This window comes from Grampus griseus (assembly GCF_964374135.1).
Source record: "Grampus griseus genome assembly, chromosome: 1".
Classification (NCBI taxonomy): Eukaryota; Metazoa; Chordata; class Mammalia; order Artiodactyla; family Delphinidae; genus Grampus; species Grampus griseus.
In genome coordinates, this window is record NC_139017.1 from 150,555,764 (window position 1) to 150,574,935 (window position 19,172).

Consider the following 19,172-nt stretch of genomic DNA (forward strand, 5'->3'; position numbering starts at 1 on the left):
TGAGCTGGTTCTCAGTTGGTGAGGCAGCACTGTGTTAAGAGGGATTCTGAGGTTAAGTCTGGCCTCTGACAGGGGCACAGATTGGCATGAACAACGTGGTGGGCAGCCCTAGTGCTAGATAAGGGTTGGGGCAGGGGTCTCCAATGCCAGATGCAGCATCTGCTGAGGGACCAGGAGCTGAGATGCTGGCAGGGAAAAGCACAGCTTCACATGTCAGCTCCCACCTCAACTGAGAGGTGCAGGAACCCAGATCCCACACTTATCCTGCACCCAGGGCTGGAGTGGGAGGTGATCCTATTCATCTCCGAGCCTTCCCAGGAAGTGGTTGCACCTGGTTGCAATCCAGACTCATAAGCACCAACACCTGTGAAGTCCTTTACCATTTACAAAGGCACATTATAAATGGTAATAATATAATTGCTGAGCATTTAGCATGTACCAATCCTTATTTTTGTAATATTTCATCTAAGAATCCTAAGGTGGGCATTATTATCCCAACTTGAAAGATGAGGAGCTGTAGGCTCGGGGGGTTGTTAAGGACATTGCCCTGGGTTATATGGCTTGTAAGTGACAGGTCTAGGTTTTGAACTAAGTCTGTCTGCCTCCAAAGCCTGTGCTTTTAATTACTGTGCTTTCCTGCTCCTCATTAACCCATCTGACTCCCAGTCCAGCCCGGAGAGTCAGGCTGGGTCCAGATGGCCAGTAGACTCATTTTATAGAAGAGGAGATGAGGGTTCAGAGAAGCTGAATGACCTGCTCAGGGTCACACACTGTGGGTGGAGCCGGGAGTTGGCCCCCTGATACACCCCCAATACACACACTCCTGACTGATGGTCGTGTCACATTGTGTCTGGGGAGGGACACAGACCCCATCGGTCAGGGAGAGGACAGAGGAAGAATAGGGTCTGAGCTCCTTAGCAGTTGGACCTGGATGAGTCCCTTGGCCTTAGCACCAGCAATTTAACATTAAAGTGCCTAAAGGCAAAAAAAAAAAAAAAAAAAAAAAAGTGCCTAAAGGCAGATTAGGGGACCCAGGAGTTTGGACAAGGAGGAAACAGCATCAGAGAGTTGGAATGATTTGCTGAAGGTCACACAACTATCTCCAAAGTCCGTATCTTTACTCCGCAAGCTACTAGAATCACTGGAGGACACATGTCCTCTCTAGCCCTTCCTCTAAGCTCCCCTTTTTCCTTCCAGACTCTTATCACATCACCTCCTCCTGGAAGCTACCCTGATTGTCTTCACCTCCTTTCTTGAAATCTGGTGTCTCAGAAGTTAACAGAAGGCTTGTGTAAATGCCCTAGGTGTGTGCTGTTGGGAGGGGCACAGCCCCCTGTGATGGGAACACCACATTCAGATTCATCAGTTTGGTGAGTTTGGGTTGTCTTCAAGGTGAGAGGTGGGGAGGAAGCACCTGACAGGTGATGTAGGACCTGGGAGTTAGGAGTCTTGGTTTGTAGCTCTGGTTTTGTCAACAGCTTTCTTTGTGACCCTGGGTGTGTCTCTTTCCCATTCTCTTTTTTTTTTTTTTTTAAGATGTTAAAATTATAATGTCATATCATCACAATAATCTTTTTTTCCCCATGATTAGCTTTCTGGTTTTTTTTCACACACACACACTCTATTTTATTTTTACAAGAGATAAATAAACTGACACCAAGCATTGTAAATGCATGACCACAACAAAAGCAACAATGACTGCAATTACCAAACACGAAACACACTCATACTATGTCATAATATTGACATTCAGTCCAGTAATCCTCCACTGCAACAGCTCCTTTACTTTTTTTTTTTTTTTTTTTTTTTTTTATTTATTTTTGGCTGTGTTGGGTCTTCGTTTCTGTGCGAGGGCTTTCTCTAGTTGCGGCGAGCAGGCGCCACTCTTCATCGCGGCGCGCGGGCCTCTCACTATCGCAGCCTCTCTTGTTGCGAAGCACAGGCTCCAGACGCGCAGGCTCAGTAGTTGTGGCTCACGGGCTCTAGTTGCTCCGCGGCATGTAGGATCTTCCCAGACCAGGGCTCGAACCCGTGTCTCCTGCACTGGCAGGCAGATTCTTAACCACTGCGCCACCAGGGAAGCCCCGCTCCTTTACTTTGCAGTGAAAATTGATTTGTATATTTTTTGCCTCTGACTCCTTGTGGGATTTTTTTTTATTCAAACAGAAAGTCACAAAAATTATAATCATCCTCATCAGTTCACTCAGTCCCATGTAATTAATTTTTTTTCATCTTGATCTTTTGTTAGCACTTTTATGAATTTATCAGTTTTTCCATTACTCTTTCCCATTCTGAGCCTTGATTTCCTCCTCTGCAAAATGAAAGGTGCAGGTTGGAATAGGGAGGCAAGGCAGTTTGACCTTATGAGCTGGTTCTCATCAGTTGGTGATGCAGCACTGTGTTAAGAGGGATTCTAAGGTTAAATCTGGCCCTGATGAGAAAGAGAGAAGGATTAGTGATGTCTGCTGTGTGCAGAGGATAGGCGGGGGTGGTAAGAACCTTAGGAATTTGCCATCCCTTATAGCCTAACAGCCCATCACTCTGTGACAGATTCCTTGGTCTTTTCTGTTGAAAGGGTGGGTAGCTAGTTTCATCTTGGGCTTTTGGATAGCCTTACTGATGCTCAAAAAAGGTTTATTAACTTGGTTAGACACACGGTCAAAAGGACCAAGGGGCCCAGGGTGGCCAGGCAGAGCCTGGAGTCCTGCCATTGTCAGGAGTCAGGAGAGGTTTTGGGAGCTTTTCGGGTACTGAGACCCCAGGGTAGAGGTCAAACGTTGAAGGCCAGAAAGAAAACGCTAGGCTCCTTCCTTGGGGAACTTGGAAGGTATCTGCTGGCATGGAGCTTGGCAGGAGTGGGGGGCAGTAGGAAGGGATCCCTGCAGGGGACGTCCAAGCTGTGGCCATAGATGCTGCTATAGCAATAGATGGGAGTCAGCAGGGAGAACTTCAGAGTAAGGTTTCTGTGACCCAGCAAGATCATGGGAGGGTTTCCTTCCATCAGGAGCCATGACCTGGATTGGGAAAGGGACAGTCCTGCTCAGAGGCAGGGAATTGTTGAAGTGACTTTTGTAGAAATTCATTCAGCAATCTTTTAGAACCACCAGGATGTGAAGTGCTGTGTTCTGTGTCCTGCCGGCCCCTCACCACTCTGCCACCATATCCACCTGCTGCCCCTTTCCCATCCCTGTGGTCTGATGGCTGGGGGCGCTGCCGTGAGTACGACTGCCTTCCTCACAGGGGCCAGGTAGTTGGCTCTGACTGGCTCTCTGTCTTGCCCGTCTTGAGCCAGGCTGGCTGCCAGAGAATCAACCAGAGCCCTAATTCTGAGCCTACTGCTGCCATGCGTGTCAGAAGGACTCTAGAGAGCACGTCATCTGACCCCTTCAGTTTACACACAGATGAGGAACCCAGGCCCAGAGAAGGTCACACAAAGAATCTAATCTATACAGTATACATTCTAATCCCACCTCCTGATTCTGAACTCTCCCAGACTGCCCTACCCTGGACTTGGGACCGGGGGGCAGGCCCTAAGGCCTGGGTCCAGTGCTTTGGGTCAGTCTCAGCTCCTCCTGTCCCCGTGGGGGTAGCCCCTGCCTGCTGGGCCCTCCTAAACATTCGTCAGCTCTCCAGGCCCCCTGGGTGATCCCCGGGTGGTTAAAGATGAGAATGTGGCTGCGGATGGTGCAGAGTCCTGGACGTCAAACCATCTGCTTGTCGGGTTCCATTCATTATTCATGAGGAAACATGAGCCCCTGGCTTGGCAAGGTCAAGAATTTTGTCCCTTACCCTCTTTCCTTCTCTTCCCCTGGGAGCAGTGTTCTTGAGCTTCCTGTCGGCAACACCAGGGAAGCAGTTGCTTCTCCAGCTGTGGTCTGAGTGGCATCTTTGCTGCCCCTCAGATGCTCACGCCAGCCGTGGGAACCTGGGCCAGAGTGGGTTTTCTCATCACAGATACTTTGCTTACAATTTTCTCAAAGAACCTGGAGACCCGGGGCAAAGCCTGAACAGGAGGGCTGGGCCCCCCTCTTTGGGTGAGCTCTGGGGTGAAGGAGTAGGGGCTGCTGAGCGTGTCTGTCTCTTCGTGGAAACAGGAAACCCGGAAACAGGAGTCCAGGCCTGGCCACTTCTTAGCTGAGTTGGATGGGCAAGGCCTTAACTTCTCTCATCTGTGACGTGGAGATAACTACACATGTAACAGAAATACTTTAAGGAGTAAATTAGGCTTTTGCTCTAGCTGGTTCAAAGTATCAGATAAGCCCTCTCCCACCGTCCACCAAAAGACCATGCACATACCCAAAAAAACACACAAACTGGCACTAGAATTGGAAACTAAAGAGATCATCATAGGCCCAAGTCCAGGGGGACTTTCCATTAGCTGCAAGGTTGATGGGGGATGGATGGAGAAATACAATCTGAGACTCTGCGTACATCACAGGGCCAGCGAGAACAGTCTAGACAGCCACAAAGAAGTCAAAACATGGCTTCAACTCATCCCTACTGTCAGCCCTCACTCACCAGGCCGGCGGGAGCCGTGCTGATCAGGAGCCCAGGTGGCCATTCTCGGCTGTCTGGGGACTGTCTTCCTCTTAAGCTGGAGTGGTGCCTTCCCTTCCCACCCCCATCTCCCCTCTCCTTTCTATGTCCTTTTGAAAAGTCGGATTCCTCAGGGTGATGGGGCTCTGAGCCCTGGGATGGGAGCTGCCCTGGGGAAAGCACTGGGGGCTACAGCAGAGCTGGGAAGGGCTGGGGGCGGAGCCTGCCTGCAGCTGTCTCTCCTGTACTCTGTCCGAGCCTAGGACTTTCAGCCAAGTTGTAGAGGGCGACAGCGGGAGATCCCACCTCTGCAGTAAACAGAGCCACGGGCGCCTGCTGCCCTGCTCCCCAGAGTGACTTCCAGCGCCCTCTGTCCTCTTTCCTAGCACTCATCGGAATCGCCATTAAATATTTAATTGCATAACTAGTTATTCACTGTCTGTCTCTCCTGGACTGGAGGCTCTGGGAGGGCAGGACGAAGTTGGCCTGGCTCACTACTGTATCAGTGGCACTCAGCAGAGGCCTTGGAATCTTAGGGGTTTAAATTTTTTTTAACATTTTTTCCTCAATTTTATACTCAGAGAAAAAATATTTTTCTTTTTATTTTTGGCCGCACCATGCAGCTTGCAGGATCTTAGTTCCCCAACCAGGGATCAAACCCGTGCCCCCTGCAGTGGAAGCGCGGAGTCCTGGACCACCAGTAAATTCCCCCCAAAATATCTTTCTAAAGTATATTATTAAGTAAAATGATGACCTTTAGCATAAATATAATACTTAAAACTTGGGATCACTTGTGGTGATCATTTTGTAATGTATAGAACTATCAAATCACTATCTTGTGTACCTGGATCTAACATAGTGTTGTAGGTCAATTATACTTTAATTTTTAAAAATGAATAGATAAAAATTTTTAAATTGCCTTGATTATTTTAGGACATCCACTTGCCAGTTTCTACAAGAAGGCCAGTTAGAATATTGACTGGGATTGTGCTGAATCTATAGATAAATTTAGGAATAACTGACATTTTATTTTTGGAATAGCTTTTTTAATTGAAGTATACTTGATGTACAATATTATATAGGTGTACAGTATAGTAATTCACAATTTTTTAAGATAATATCCATTTATAGTTACTATAAAATATTGGCTATATTCCCTTTAGGTATTTGTTGAATGCAGCATTAGAAAGAAAATTTGTCTACTTTGGAAAGGAATTTGGCAACATATTCCAAGAATCAGAAAAATGTTTATGCTCTCAGTTTTAGGTAAGATGCTTTTGGATGTAACAGAGAACCCTGAGTCAAACTGGCTTAGGCAATGGAAAACACATTGTCTCACGTAGCAGGAAGGCCAGAGAAGGCAGGCTCCAGGTTGGCCTGAGGTCCTTTCTGTCTCTGTGCTGTGCCACCCTCAGCAGCACTGGCTTCATCCTAGGGTGGGCTCTCTCTCGGGAGAGAGGTCTTAAGGGAGGAAGGGAAAAGACAGACAGACAGAGGGAGAAGCACCCACCTCTCTTGTAAGCCTGGAATCCAATGCCCTTAAGTCAGATTGGGCCAACTTAGTCACATGCCCACCCTTGGACCAGTAAGAGTTACCAAGGTGAATGCCACTCACTGATTGTTTTAAACAAATCAATATCTGCCTCTAAAACAAGGGATGAGGTGGACAAAACCAGAGCTCCGTCAGGAAGCAGGAAGTGAAAAGCTACCAGTGGCGTTCACACTCGCTAGCCCAGTCACCTCATTTCCAGGAGTTGATCCTAAGGAAATAAGCAGATAAAAATCAGTGGACAGGGCTTCCCTGGTGGCGCAGTGGTTGAGGGTCCGCCTGCCGATGCAGGGGACGCGGGTTCGTGCCCCGGTCCGGGAAGATCCCACATGCCGCCGGAGTGGCTGGGCCCGTGAGCCATGGCCACTGAGCCTGTGCGTCCGGAGCCTGTGCTCCGCAACGGGAGAGACCACAGCAGTGAGAGGCCCGCGTACCGCAAAAAAAAAAAAATCAGTGTACAAAGATCTTTATTGCAGTGTTGTTTAAAAGACAGGAGAGAAAGGGAGAGACAGAGGGAGAGAGAGAGAGGGAGGAGAAAGTTGGACTTGATCTAAGCAGTAGCTGTATTGAAATATTTAAGTCAGTCATAGTGCCTCCACACAATGGAACATACTGGTGGCATTTAAACATTTCTACAAAGCGTTAATAACATTGGAGAGTCTTCTGATATAACATTAAATGAAAAAGAGCAGGATATAAAATTGTATTGGCAGTATGAGTTCAGTTATTTTTTGAAATGTGTGAAAAAGAGACTGGGAGGAAATCGGCTAAGATGCCTGTAGTGGCTGCCTCCCAGTAAGGGTGATTTTCCCTGCTTCTTTACACTTTTCTGTCCCACCCGCTTCAAGCAGGAGGACCCCTTCCACAGTCTGCCCAGGCTGGAGCCAGTTTTGTTCTGCCTGTTCTCATTTTTGGCTGTGAAAACAACAGTCACGCTTACTGAATATTTACTCCGTGCCTGATACCGTTCCAGGCACTTTGACCTGCGCTAATTTAATCCTTACAACAGTCCTACGAGGTAAGTGCTTTCATTTCTCATTTTGCTGAGGTGTTCACTGAAACCCCAAGATGTTTGGTCGTGAGGTCACACAGCTAGTGGGTAGAGGTCTTTGGAATTCAAGAGTGGGTCACATAACTGCACAGCCTCCGCCTTCACCGCCAAACCAGGTCACTTGTCAGGGCAGCCACATGCTAATGAGAATAGTCCCGTTCATCGAGCCAGATTCTGGGCACACCCTTTACATTGACTTGTTCATTTAATCCCCACAACCTCAGAGAGGCTGAGCGCCTTGCCCGAGGTCACACAGCTAGGAAGGGGTGGGGCGGCGGTAGAGGGGCCCAGGGTCTGACGTGGGATCCCTTTGTCTCTCCCGCTGCCCCACAGGGTTGCCTGAGGCCCTGCCGCCCCGTGGATCATGTTTAACGGGGAGCCAGTTCCAGCCTCAGCTGCGGCCTCCAGGAACGTGGTGCGGAGCTCCAGCATCAGCGGCGAAATCTGCGGACCCCAGCAGGCTGGGGACGGGACCGGGACCACCACGGCCAAGAAGCGGCGCAGCAGCCTCGGGGCCAAGATGGTGGCCATCGTGGGCCTGACCCAGTGGAGCAGGGGCACACTCCAGCTCCCCCAGGCTGGTGAGGGGTGTGGGCCCCTCACAGTGACCGGGCGCCCAGGGGCAGTTCTCACGGGTGGGCACTCCTACCCCCACAAATCCTTATGTCACACTTACCATGTACCAGGTGCTGTTCTGGGTCTAGTACGTGTCCTACTCACTGACTCCTTCTGTAACTCTATGTGGAAGGTACTGGAGCACAGAGAAGGGAAGTAAGATGCCCCAAACTGTACAGCTAGTAGGTGGTAGAGTCTGGATTCAAACCCCAGCATTGGGCTGCCGAGTTCGTGCTCCTAACCTTGGTACTCTGCTGCCTCTGCACAGACTTACACACTTATCAGCAGTTATTCATTAAGCAGCCATCATGTTCCTGGCACTGTGCTGAGTGACACCACAGCGTCACGGAAACATCCACGAGATTCAGTCTCACCTATAATCTTCGAGTTTCCTAAGTACAAGTAGCTGCAGACATGTTACAAAGCCACGAGAGAGACACACACATACAAAGACACATGCCTTGCATAATCACATGAATAGCATGCTCGATTGCTCAGGAAACCTACCCTTACGCACATGCACACTCAGTGGCCTGTGGTCATAGAAACACGTCACATGTGTGTATGCATATACCTCACAAAGCCACATTCACACACTACCTTCACAGCTACCTCCTGATAAATACAGCAGATTTTCTCAGACACCTGGTTATAGCATCCTACTTATGCTCAGCCTGCCGGGTAACCCACCTTGTCACACACAGTCACACCTGGAGCTCACGTCACAGGGGAGCCAGCTCCCCCCACCAAGACCTCCTCACTTTGTGGCATCAGCCCAGACACCAGCTGGTTTTGTTTTAAAACCTCTTCCTGCTTATTCTGCTCAGAGTGACAACTTCCCTAAGAAACCTTCAAATAGGCAGCTGGATGGGGGTGGTGAGGTGTGGGGCACTGGAGGATCCGGGGAGAATGCCCATCAAGACTCCCAGCTGGGGCTGGGGCTGGGGGACTTCTCCAGGCCTTAAAGTAGACTTTTACAAAGCCCTCCACAGAAGCATGTGGGATGGTCTTTTCCAGCAATCAAGCTGCGATATGGTTTCTGGCTCAGAGAAATGCTGGACGGGGAGGGGGCTTGAGATTATGAGTGCCCCAGGATGAGCATGGCCCCTGTGAATATGCTTGACACTAGGGAGTCCGGAAGATGGGGATCTAGGAATCCAGGAGTTGGGCTGGGACAGGACCAATGGGGTGGCGTTAAGGTTGAGGGACTAAGATTAGGAGGGCCCCCAGGAGTCTGGCCTCAGGAAACCAAGCCCTGCTGATCTCTGGCTGAATCGGCTGTTTCAGCTTCAGACCCAAAGGTCTCTTCATGCCCAAATGATTTGGAGGGACGGTCTTCCAGGGCCAGGACAGGTGCCTGAGTCACTGTGAGAATATCAGTGTTCTGCCTGAGACTGTCCACCTACCTAGGCTCCACAGTCAGCAGGCAGGGATTGGAGCAGACACCAGGATGACCTCCAGCCTTGAGGGGAAATGAACGCTGATGGGGCTTCCAGATCACTTGTCTCTGCAGTATGCAAGGGCATGGCTGAATGCCTGGGGAGCCAGGGGAATTGCCCACTGCCCTTCTAACCAAAGGGCTCTCTGAATCATCCAGTTGCCAAATGTCAGAGCAGGAAGGGGCCCTGGGGATCTGGAGATCTTCTGGTCTGAGTACTCATTTTATTGATGAGGCATCTGAGCCTGGAGACTAGAAGGTACTTTTTTGGAGAAGGACTTCAAATTGGCCTTCAGAGATACACCCTGTCATTTACTAGCTGGGCGACTTGGGCAAGTTACTTCACCTCTCTGAGACCGCTTCCTCATTTGTAGAATCAGGACAATAATACATGCCTTGCTGCGTTGTCCAGGGGATTGAATGAGATAGGATGTGTAAAGGTACCCAGCCTCTTGCCTGGCACGTACTAGACACTTGGTAAATTGTTGGTGTTATTATTACCCATGGTCACACAGTAGGGCCAAAAAAAAAGTGACTAAAAAATAAAAGTGACTTCTCTGGCCTCCACAGCTCTGCCCCTTGCTTGTAGAATACTCCTCTCCTCTTCATAGTTACTTGTCCCCATTTTGTTCTCCCAGGCCTTGAGGTTGCCAGTGTCCCAGCTTAAAGCGCCATCCTGGGTCTGGCCTCAGAGGGAGGTATGGGGCCGATCACTGAGGGCATTGGCCCCGGAAACTCTGTTCTGGAATAAGATCCTAGCAGGGTGACCCTGCTGCCCCCGGCGGGATGGCTCAGTTCCCTGCAGGGCGGGGCTGTGTGCAGTGGGGAGGAACTCCTCTCCAGGACCCAGTCTCCTGGGCTATGAGTCTGCCCTTCCCAGGTCCTCCATACTGCTCATTGGCTTGAGCCTCACCCATCCTATCCGCTTTGTTTCAAAGCCTGTTCTATTGCGCCAGCCTCCCCTCTAGTTCCCCTGCCTTCTGCCTGCCCCTTCCATTTTATTCCTTATGCTGCCCTAGAATGGCCTTCCAAAAACTCACCCTGAAACTTTAGAGGACTAGTCCTGGCTCTAACTCCTCATGGGACCTTGGCAGAGTCACTTTCCCACTGGGCCTCAGTTTCCTCTTCTGTAAAATGGAGCTTCCTTCTAGATTTAACATTCTTTAAGTTGTGGGAGCAGAGAGGAAGGTGGGGTCAGATCTTTGGGCTCCCAGGACACAGGTGGGTTCTGGCCTGGCCTTAGACTGGGTCTACACAGGGCCATCCTGGGCTGTCCTTGCCTTTGCCCAAATGGAACTTCTCTTTTCAGTACCAAGGACAGTGGCTCTCCCCTCCTAGTCTCTGGGCCCTGGACCGGGGTGGGGCGAGGGCTCAGGATCATTGCAGGAGATCCCATGGGGAGTGCTGCTGGAGGCTGTGTTTTCCTCTCCCTTGTTCATGGTGGGACAGATGGGATGGTCCCTGGAGTCTTTTGGTCTCCAAGGACCACAGAATTATTGCAAGCAACTTGGTCCAGTTCTCTAGGGAGAGAGGCTACATGAAGTTACTCCCCAGATCGACAGAGTTCAGAGACTGGACAGGTATGAAACCAGTAGAGGAATTTTCTCTGAGTTTGCAAGACCTTCCTCCTCACCCAGAGACATGGAACTTAATCTCTGCTGAATCACATCTCAAAACAATGTGGAGTTGGTGGAGGGGAGTGAAGAGTAGCATATCAGTGAACTGGGAGTCAGTGGGCCTAGGGTGTAGCCCCAGCTCTATGGGCGCTTGGACTCTAGGTTCCCCATCTGGGAAATGGCACTTCAGGATTCTTTAACTTCCTACCCAGGGGCTCACAGTAGGTTGGGCAGATCAAAGAAGGTAAATTCTCTCCCAAATGGGTCAAAGCTTTCCTAAGCTCTAGAAGACGGGGGATTGGGGTCACGAGGTGGTGAGGCTCTGACTTCAGCTCAGGGTGTATGTTGGGGGGGTTTGCGGAGAAGGATGGTGAAGTGTGGCCCCCACAGGCCCTTCTGTCTTCTAATTGGATTAGAGAGGATGTGGCAGTTAGGAGCAAGGGACAGGGCAAGTCCACCCCACCCACAATTATTGCCCAGCCCTCTGTGTGTGGTGGGTCACACACCATTTGTAGGTTTGCATCTGTGTGTGTGATTGAGCGGATGGGTTCAGCTCCTGGTGTTATTATGGTGTGGAGGTCACATGTGTGTGGCAGGCTGTGTCATGTGTACGTATGACTAAGACTCGGTAAGACCATTTGTGGCTGTGTGACTGTTATAACATGCACACGACCTTGTATGTGAGATCACTGTATAAACGTATGTGATTGTTGGCACTCATGTGTGTCTGCTTACGCCTGTGCGAAAGAAATATGCATGAGCTAATAAGACTCTGTGTGTGGGGGGGGCGGTGTGTGTAAGAGAGACAGACACGTTGATGGTCTCACTGATTGCTGGTTAGTAGCTGTTCCAATATCCCAGAAGCTGGGGTGGTTCCAGAGGAGACATTCCTCCTTACAGCACCCCACTCCCAGTCCCCCCATCCCGTCCTCTCAGCCTTTCCTCTCCCGATGGGGCTTCCTGAAAGATAAGTAGGGCAAAACAGGAGGAATAAAGGCCCCCTTCTCCCAGGCTGGGGTCTCAAACATCCCCTCCCGACCCACCGTTGGGTGTTAGTGGGAGAGCGAATTTCCAAGGTAACCAGCTCCCCCTTCCCCGCTGCTTTCAGGGGCTGTGCTGCCTGCCTCACCCTGGCCTCTCCCCATCCCTGTAAGCAACTCCACTCTTAATTTGCCTGGGCCTCTAAGCAGTGACAGCAAAAGGCTCCTTTGGTATAGTCCCTATCTGAGCGTCACTTCCCTCCCCGTCAGGCTCCTCAGGCAGCCAAGCTTCAGGAGGGGAAGTCCCTGAAAACCCACAACCTGTCTTCTGTCCGCCCCCCTGCCAGGCAGAGAGAGTGTCTAAAGGGACCACACTGCAATGCTGAGGAGGTTGCCATGGAAACCCAGGCAGGATGGTGCCGCTGCTAGGAGAGGCAAAGTGCCCTATGTTCCATGCAAGGCTGAAGAGGGGACCTAGGGGTAGAGGGCCCCCCTCTACAGAGACACAGAGCTACAGAGACACTGGGGGTGAGCTGTTACCACACAGCTTCTGAGGTTCTTCTGCAGACCTCTCCCTCAGAGCCAAAGTCAGTTCAGGTCAGCCTAGGAGTCTCTCTCTCAGTCTTATTTTTCTAGTGGCTTCTCCACCTCTCCACACGCATCCCCCTCCACGTTCAGACCCACCTTGAGAATGGGTGTTAGTTTGCCAGTGGTCAGGATTCACATGGGTTTGTTTGTCTTTTATAGGGCCTGTGAGGGTATCACAGAGGTGGGTTGTGATGTCTGGGAGTGACAGGCTTCAGGAGAGTACCTGGAAGAGGAAAAGCAAATCTGGAAATTCCAGAGAAGGCAAACTTTCCAGAAGAAGAAACTTAACCCTTTGGGGCAAGGGCTGAAATTGAGTGGCAAGGTGTGGGTCAGGGGAGCCTGGCAGGAAGGAGACCGAGGGTGGAGGGCTGCAGGGCTGAGCGCTGCCTGCTGACTCCCCACCCGTAGCCCCACCATCTCCACTCTGCCTCCAGCCATCCTTCTAGTCTGCTTTGTCTGCGTCACTGCCCTGAGCAGGGCCAGGGGTCAGGCTGCAGACCGGCTCTAGAGGTCATCGCAGCAGTGGCCCTGCCTCCAGTCAGGGCCCTGCCTCCAGTCAGGGCCCTGCCTATCCTGCCCCCTCCCAAGAGGATGACTTTAGCAGTGATCTCGGAGAAGCCTCCTCAGTGATCTGACCTGTTCCTTCTCTGTGCTTCTGGGGGTGTCACAGAAGGGGCCACCAAGAAACTGCGCAGCAACATCCGGCGGAGCACGGAGACGGGTGTTGCCGTGGAGATGCGGAGTCGGATCCCTCGCCAGGGCAGCCGGGAGTCCACGGACGGGAGCACCAACAGCAATAGCTCCGATGGCACGTGCGTTCAGCCCACCCCCACCGTGTACCCACCCTCCACCGGGGTCCTCTGGTCACAGGCACAGGGCTGGAAAATCTGCTTGGGTTTCCAGCCCAGTTATCTGAGTTCCTCTGTATCCCCGCCTCCCTCTGTCCCCCTCCCCTGGACACCCGCTGTCTGGACCCCAGTCTTCCTATTGCTCTGGGCCTCTGTCTCCCATCAGGATACCCCAGTGGCCCAGGAGCAGTTCATCCCATCGGTATGTTTCATGCCTCCCACCTCCCAAGACCTCCATACCATCCTGCTCCAGAGGAAAGGGTTGGAAAAGAAAATGGGATCCTAAAATCTTTTAAATCTGAAACAGTTGTTACAGCTCAGCTGAATGGAGTTCTCACAGGTGGACTTGCTTGGAGCTTAGGGCAGGAGTTTGGACTAGATCACTTTTTCAAACTGGATGATGACTTACAGGCAGGAAGTAAAATCTGTTGAGTGGGTCAAAACCAGCATTAGAAAAGGAAATAGGAAATTCAAGTGTATCCCATGGAGGAAGGAAAAATTACCTTGTGAACTTTTCAACAGATAGATAGATAGATAGATGCACGTAGGTCTATGACGTTAAGTGTATTTCTTACATATGCATATGTGTTGCAGCCGAAAACTGGAAAGTCTCTGGGTTAGATATCCCCTTGGATCTCTTCTAAATCTATGAAATGATGGTTATATGATTAAGATTTTCTGAATCAGCTTCATCAAGGCCCAGTGATCTCAGGATTCTGTGGCTCTATTATTTAAATTCTATGATCACGTGTCTTGCTACTGAGCCTGCTCCTATGAATGTGAGTAGCTGCTAGGATTTACCGTATGCAGAATGGCACTTCAGATCAGTGCCTCTTACCCTGGGGTCTACCAGCCACTATCAGGCCAAAACCAGTGTCTCATTTAATACAACAACCCTGAGGGATGTTGGTACTACCATTATTTCCATTTTACAAGTGGAGAAACTGAGGCACAGGAAGAGGGTATGGTACCTTTCCAAGGTCACAGCTATTAAGTGGTGGTGGAGTTAGGATTTGAATTAAGGACATTTGACCCTAAAACCTTTTTTCACAATCTCCACACTCTCTATACTAAGCTCCTGAAATTCTGTGACCTCAAGAGTCTACGTTTCTTTTTGTTATAGTTGTTATCCTTTCTCTCTCTCTTTTTTTAATTGAAGTATAGCTGATTTACAATATTATGTTAGTTTCAGGTGTACAGGAAAGTGATTCGGTTATACGTATATATGTGTGTATATATATATTCTTTTGATTCTTTTCTATTAGAGTTTATTACAGGATATTGAATGTAGTTGCCTGTGCTATACAGTAGGTCCTTGTTGTTTATTTTTTAATATAGTAATACGTATCTATTAATCCCATATTCCCAATTTATCCCTCCTTTCCTCTCCTTTGGTAACCATAAGTTTGTTTTCTGTGTCTGTGAGTCTGTTTCTGTTTTGTAAATAAGTTTATTTGTACTATTTTTTAGATTCCACATATAAGTAATATGATATCATATTTGTCTTTCTCTGTCTGACTTACTTCACTTAGTATGATAATCTCCAGGTCCATCCATGTTGTGCTGCAAATGGCATTATTTCATTCTTTTTTATGGCTGAGTAATATTCCGTCATATTCATTCATATATATATATATAATGTCACATCTATATATATATGATATATATATATGTATCACATCTTCTTTATTGATTCATCTGTTGATAGACACTTAGTTTGCTTCCATATCTTGGCTATTCATTTAACCTTTTCAGATCCCATTATCCTAAAAATGTGATATTAGGCTATTGCAGACTGTGGCCAATAAAAATGGATGGGCCTTGAAGCCCCTTCCTGGGGTGTGAAGGTTGAGGCTGGTAGAGGAGAGACACATGTCCTTTCCAATAAGTGTATGTAGCCTGTCTCCCCTTCCTGCCTGTCTCTGGCCAAGAGGGACTCAGGCCAAATGGTCCAACAGGGGATTCGTTCTGGGACAACATTTTCTCTCTCTAGGCAGGAGCCTGGACTATTCTAGGAGATCTTAGAACTTTCTTTGGTCCATTGTAGCCTCTGGGCAGTTCTGGGCCAGCCCTCCCTCACCTGTCCTTTCTCTGCTGGCCTCCCCAGAACATAGGCTTGAGGACATGCAAAAGTAGCACATTTCCCGTGATGATCACACCAACAGCCGCAGTAACTACCGCTGATTGTTTCCTGTTTGTCTGGAGCTGCTCCTGCGCCATCTGCCCGAATCCTCACCATCACCCTGTATGAGTTGGGTTTTATCTCTGTTTTTGTTTTTTTTTTTTTTTTGGCGGTACGCGGGCCTCTCACTGTTGTGGCCTCTCCCGTTGCGGAGCACAGGCTCCGGACGCGCAGGTTCAGCGGCCATGGCTCACGGGCCCAGCCGCTCCGCGGCATGTGGGATCTTCCCGGACCGGGGCACGAACCCGTGTCCCCTGCATCGGCAGGCGGACTCTCAAACACTGCACCACCAGGGAAGCCCCCTCATCTCTGTTTTGTAGGCAAGGCAAGCCTCTTACCATTTGGAGCCTCTGTTGTCTCATCTGTAAAACTGGATAATAGCTCCTGCCACCACAGTGGTGGTAAGGGTTAAATGATACAGTGGAGCATTTAGTGTGCTGTTGGCATCTGGCCAAATTTCAATCACTGTCAGTTTTTCCTGTTACTATTTCCAGGCTCCCCACAGCCATGGGCCACCCACCATTGCTTGTCATTAATCTCAAACCTGTAATTGTGTTATTTTGGTCTCAGTTGCTGTTTGGGATACCACCTCACATTGTTGACTTGGATTTCAAACTTATAGTCAACTAAAACTCAGCTCTTAGAACTTGTTCCAGGCATTGAAATTTCTGGCCTTTGTCTCTGGTTCTTGGCATTAACACCCCCTGGTGAGGAGGCAAGTGTCCAGCAAGCCCTGCCTTTTCAGGGTCGCCTTAGAAATTCTGGCGCTTGAGGATTAAATACCATGATTATGTATGTTTATTAGTCTCTTTTCTCAAGTGGCATCAGAGTATTTTTCTTTAATGTGCAGAGATGAACAGTTCTGTTTGACCCCAGCCATAGTAGTACACTCGCACGTTGTAGAGGGGAGGTTGAGGCACAGAGGGAGTGCCCAGTGCCCCAGGGGCAGAACCACTGCGTCCCGCCATCCAGATGCCCTCAAGCATCTCATGCCTCCTTCTCCAGGTTCATATTCCCCACCACCCGGCTTGGAGGTGAAAGCCAGTTCAGCGATTTCCTGGATGGCCTGGGACCAGCCCAGATTGTTGGGCGACAGACGCTGGCAACGCCACCAATGGGTGAGTCTTCTCAAGGGCAGGGTGAGTGGGGCAACAGCAGCCATGCAGCAGGAAGGGTGAGCTCAGCGGGGGCCCTGCGTGATGCGATGCAAGCAGCAGAAAGGGGTCCTCGCTCAGGCTTTTGTGCCAGTGAGGAGGAGTCAGTATGCACACTCCTCAATCCCTCCCGCAACAGAGAGGAAAGGGTTCCAGCCTTTCTCCGCCAGCCGCCCTGCAGCAGCTTTTCCAGCACATTCCCTCCCTCGCATCACCACACACTCACCCACTCTCTCACCGCCTACTGTGTGCCCAGCTGTGCTAAGTGCCAGGCATAAAATGGTGAACAAAAATCATCATGGCATTAACATCCATGGAGTCTGCTCCATCACTGATTACCTGTGGGACCTTGGCCAAGTCACATCCCTTCTCTGAGCCTCAGTTTCCTCATCTGTAAGATGGGAATAATAATGCCTGCCATAGTTCTGCGATCTAAAGACAATGTATTGAGTCCCTATTTGATGCTTCGCATGAAATATTTCATTTACGCCTTAGGAACCGTGTCTGATTTGACTTGTTACTTCTAACAGTGCCTGGCACCTAGAAGACTTTTAGTAATTTTCTCATCCTTCTTCTCGGCAGCTAGGAAGTACTCCCTACAGTCTATTCTTGGTCCTTTTAGCTGCAGTTCTGGCTCCCTCCCTTTCTCTCTCCCTTAGATCCTGGCTGTGTTGGCTTCAAGCAGCAACTCCCAGGCTAGCTTCCCCAGAGATGCCTCCTCACCTCCACCCTTCCTTCCCCATCAGTCTGACCTCAGGATAGACAGTGTCTAACCTTTGACCTCACAGCAAATGAGGAAGTTGAGTGCAGACAGTGCCCTGCTGTGAACCATGCAGTGGAGCTGGCATTCCATTCCAAGCCAGGACTCCTCCCACTGTACTGCCCTGTCTTCCTCTAAACTGCTTACACAGGAGCCTTTGTCTGCTGGAAGAGGGGTCCACAGGGACCCTCATAGGGTGAATGTCAGCTCCCACTGGGCTCTTGGGTGGGATTTGGCTAATCCCCAGCCCTTGCTTTCAGACTTTTTTTTTTAATTAATTAATTTATTTATTTATTTTTGGCTGGGTCTTGGTTGCTGTGAAGGGGCTTTCTTCATTGTGGTGCGCAGGCTCCTCATTGTGGTGGCTTCTCTTGTTGCAGAGCACAGGCTCTAGGCACACGGGCTTCAGTAGTTGCAGCACGCAGTCTCAGTAGTTGTGTCTCATGGGCTCTAGAACGCAGGCTCCGTAGTTGTGGCACACGGGCTTAGTTGCTCCACGGCATGTGGAATCTTCCCGGACCAGGGCTCGAACCTGTGTACCCTGCACTGGCAGGCGGATTCTTAACCACTGCGCCACCAGGGAAGTCCGCTTTCAGGCTTTCAAGGGCTTGGATAGTCTGCTTTGGGCCAAGGGCTGGGAGGCAGTGAGAGGAACCAGCCGCTTCCACAAGGCTAATACGCCATCACAGCCTAGAACACTTGTGTGTGGTGCCCCCTGGTGTCCTAAACTGGGAAGGACAGGTTTGCCTTGGCTCACCTTGTTAGAGATGTTACAGTGAGACGTGGAGATTAATTCCTGAGACCTCCCCCTCCCTATTCCCCATGGGGAGCTCAGGAATAGCTAGAGGGAGAGGGATGAATTCCAGGATGTCTCCTGCAAGTCATAATTCTCCATCTTCCAAAGTGTGCAAATACAAACAGTTGCTGTTGCATGACGGCTCAGAGAATCTAAAACGGGTGGCTAAACCCAAAGTCTGGCCCATTTTAGTTTTTCTGCATCAGGCTTATGATTCTGCACCCCTTTGAAGGACGTCCCAAGTGACTAGTGCAGAATTGCAAATTCTGCTAACCTGTGTCAAACAAAGCCAAGAGTTCTAGAAGTCAGACGACTGATATGACTCCACACACAGAACTTGCCCCAGCTGGATAATCCATTTTGTGGGGCACAGAGAGGAGTTCTCACTCTGTGCTCCCGGGACATCTGCTGCCTTCCCCCCATCCTTTATCAAGGGTACGAGCAGGCCCTCATTTCCAGGACGTGCCTCATGTCCTGGGCAGGCTTGTATCTCAGCGTCTCTCCAAACTGATATCCTTTAAATATTTGTTTGATGTTTATTGAGGGGAGTGGCTGATGACCACTGTGCAGGAGGTGAAGAAGAGCTACTGAGCCCACAGCCTCCCCTCTGTCTTCCTGACACAGGAAGCTCTGTCCCCAAACTTGCTATTCTGCTCGGTGAAGCAGAACACCCCTCCACCGCCCATGACCAGGCTTACATTTGTTGTTCCCCAAACAGGCCCCTTGAGGGTCATGCCCCCATCCCACCGTAAGGGCCCTGTCAAAGCATTTCTCAGCTGCTTTAACGTGGTCTCCCGAGAGCAGCTCCGGCACGTACAGTTTTGTCCATCTTGTGCCCTTTCCAGCGCTGGAACATCCTCTGCAGACTGGCATGCTGCATGGTGGCTGGCCGGCCTGCCCCTTGGTCTGGCTCTGCCTGAACTGTCCCTCTTCTCCCTTGCAGGGGATGTGCACATTGCCATCATGGACCGGAGCAGCCAGCTGGAGGTGGAAGTGATTGAGGCTCGGGGCCTGACCCCCAAACCAGGCTCCAAATCGCTCCCAGGTGAAGCAGATCAG

At 50.1% G+C, this 19,172-nt stretch overlaps 1 protein-coding gene across 1 annotated transcript in view; it reads left to right on the plus strand.

Moving 5' to 3' along the window:
• The window catches only part of RIMS3 (regulating synaptic membrane exocytosis 3), a gene marked incomplete at its 3' end in the record, with an annotated part of 34,253 nt that overhangs the window by 13,690 nt on the left and 1,391 nt on the right, over positions 1 to 19,172 (plus strand). Inside the window, exons 2-6 of the mRNA XM_082677576.1 lie at positions 7,059 to 7,103; positions 7,470 to 7,717; positions 13,044 to 13,185; positions 16,409 to 16,521; positions 19,057 to 19,158. Of these exons, the coding sequence (XP_082533702.1) occupies positions 7,501 to 7,717; positions 13,044 to 13,185; positions 16,409 to 16,521; positions 19,057 to 19,158 (574 nt within the window). The 5' untranslated portion in view covers positions 7,059 to 7,103; positions 7,470 to 7,500. The remainder of the gene's footprint in view (positions 1 to 7,058; positions 7,104 to 7,469; positions 7,718 to 13,043; positions 13,186 to 16,408; positions 16,522 to 19,056; positions 19,159 to 19,172) is intronic.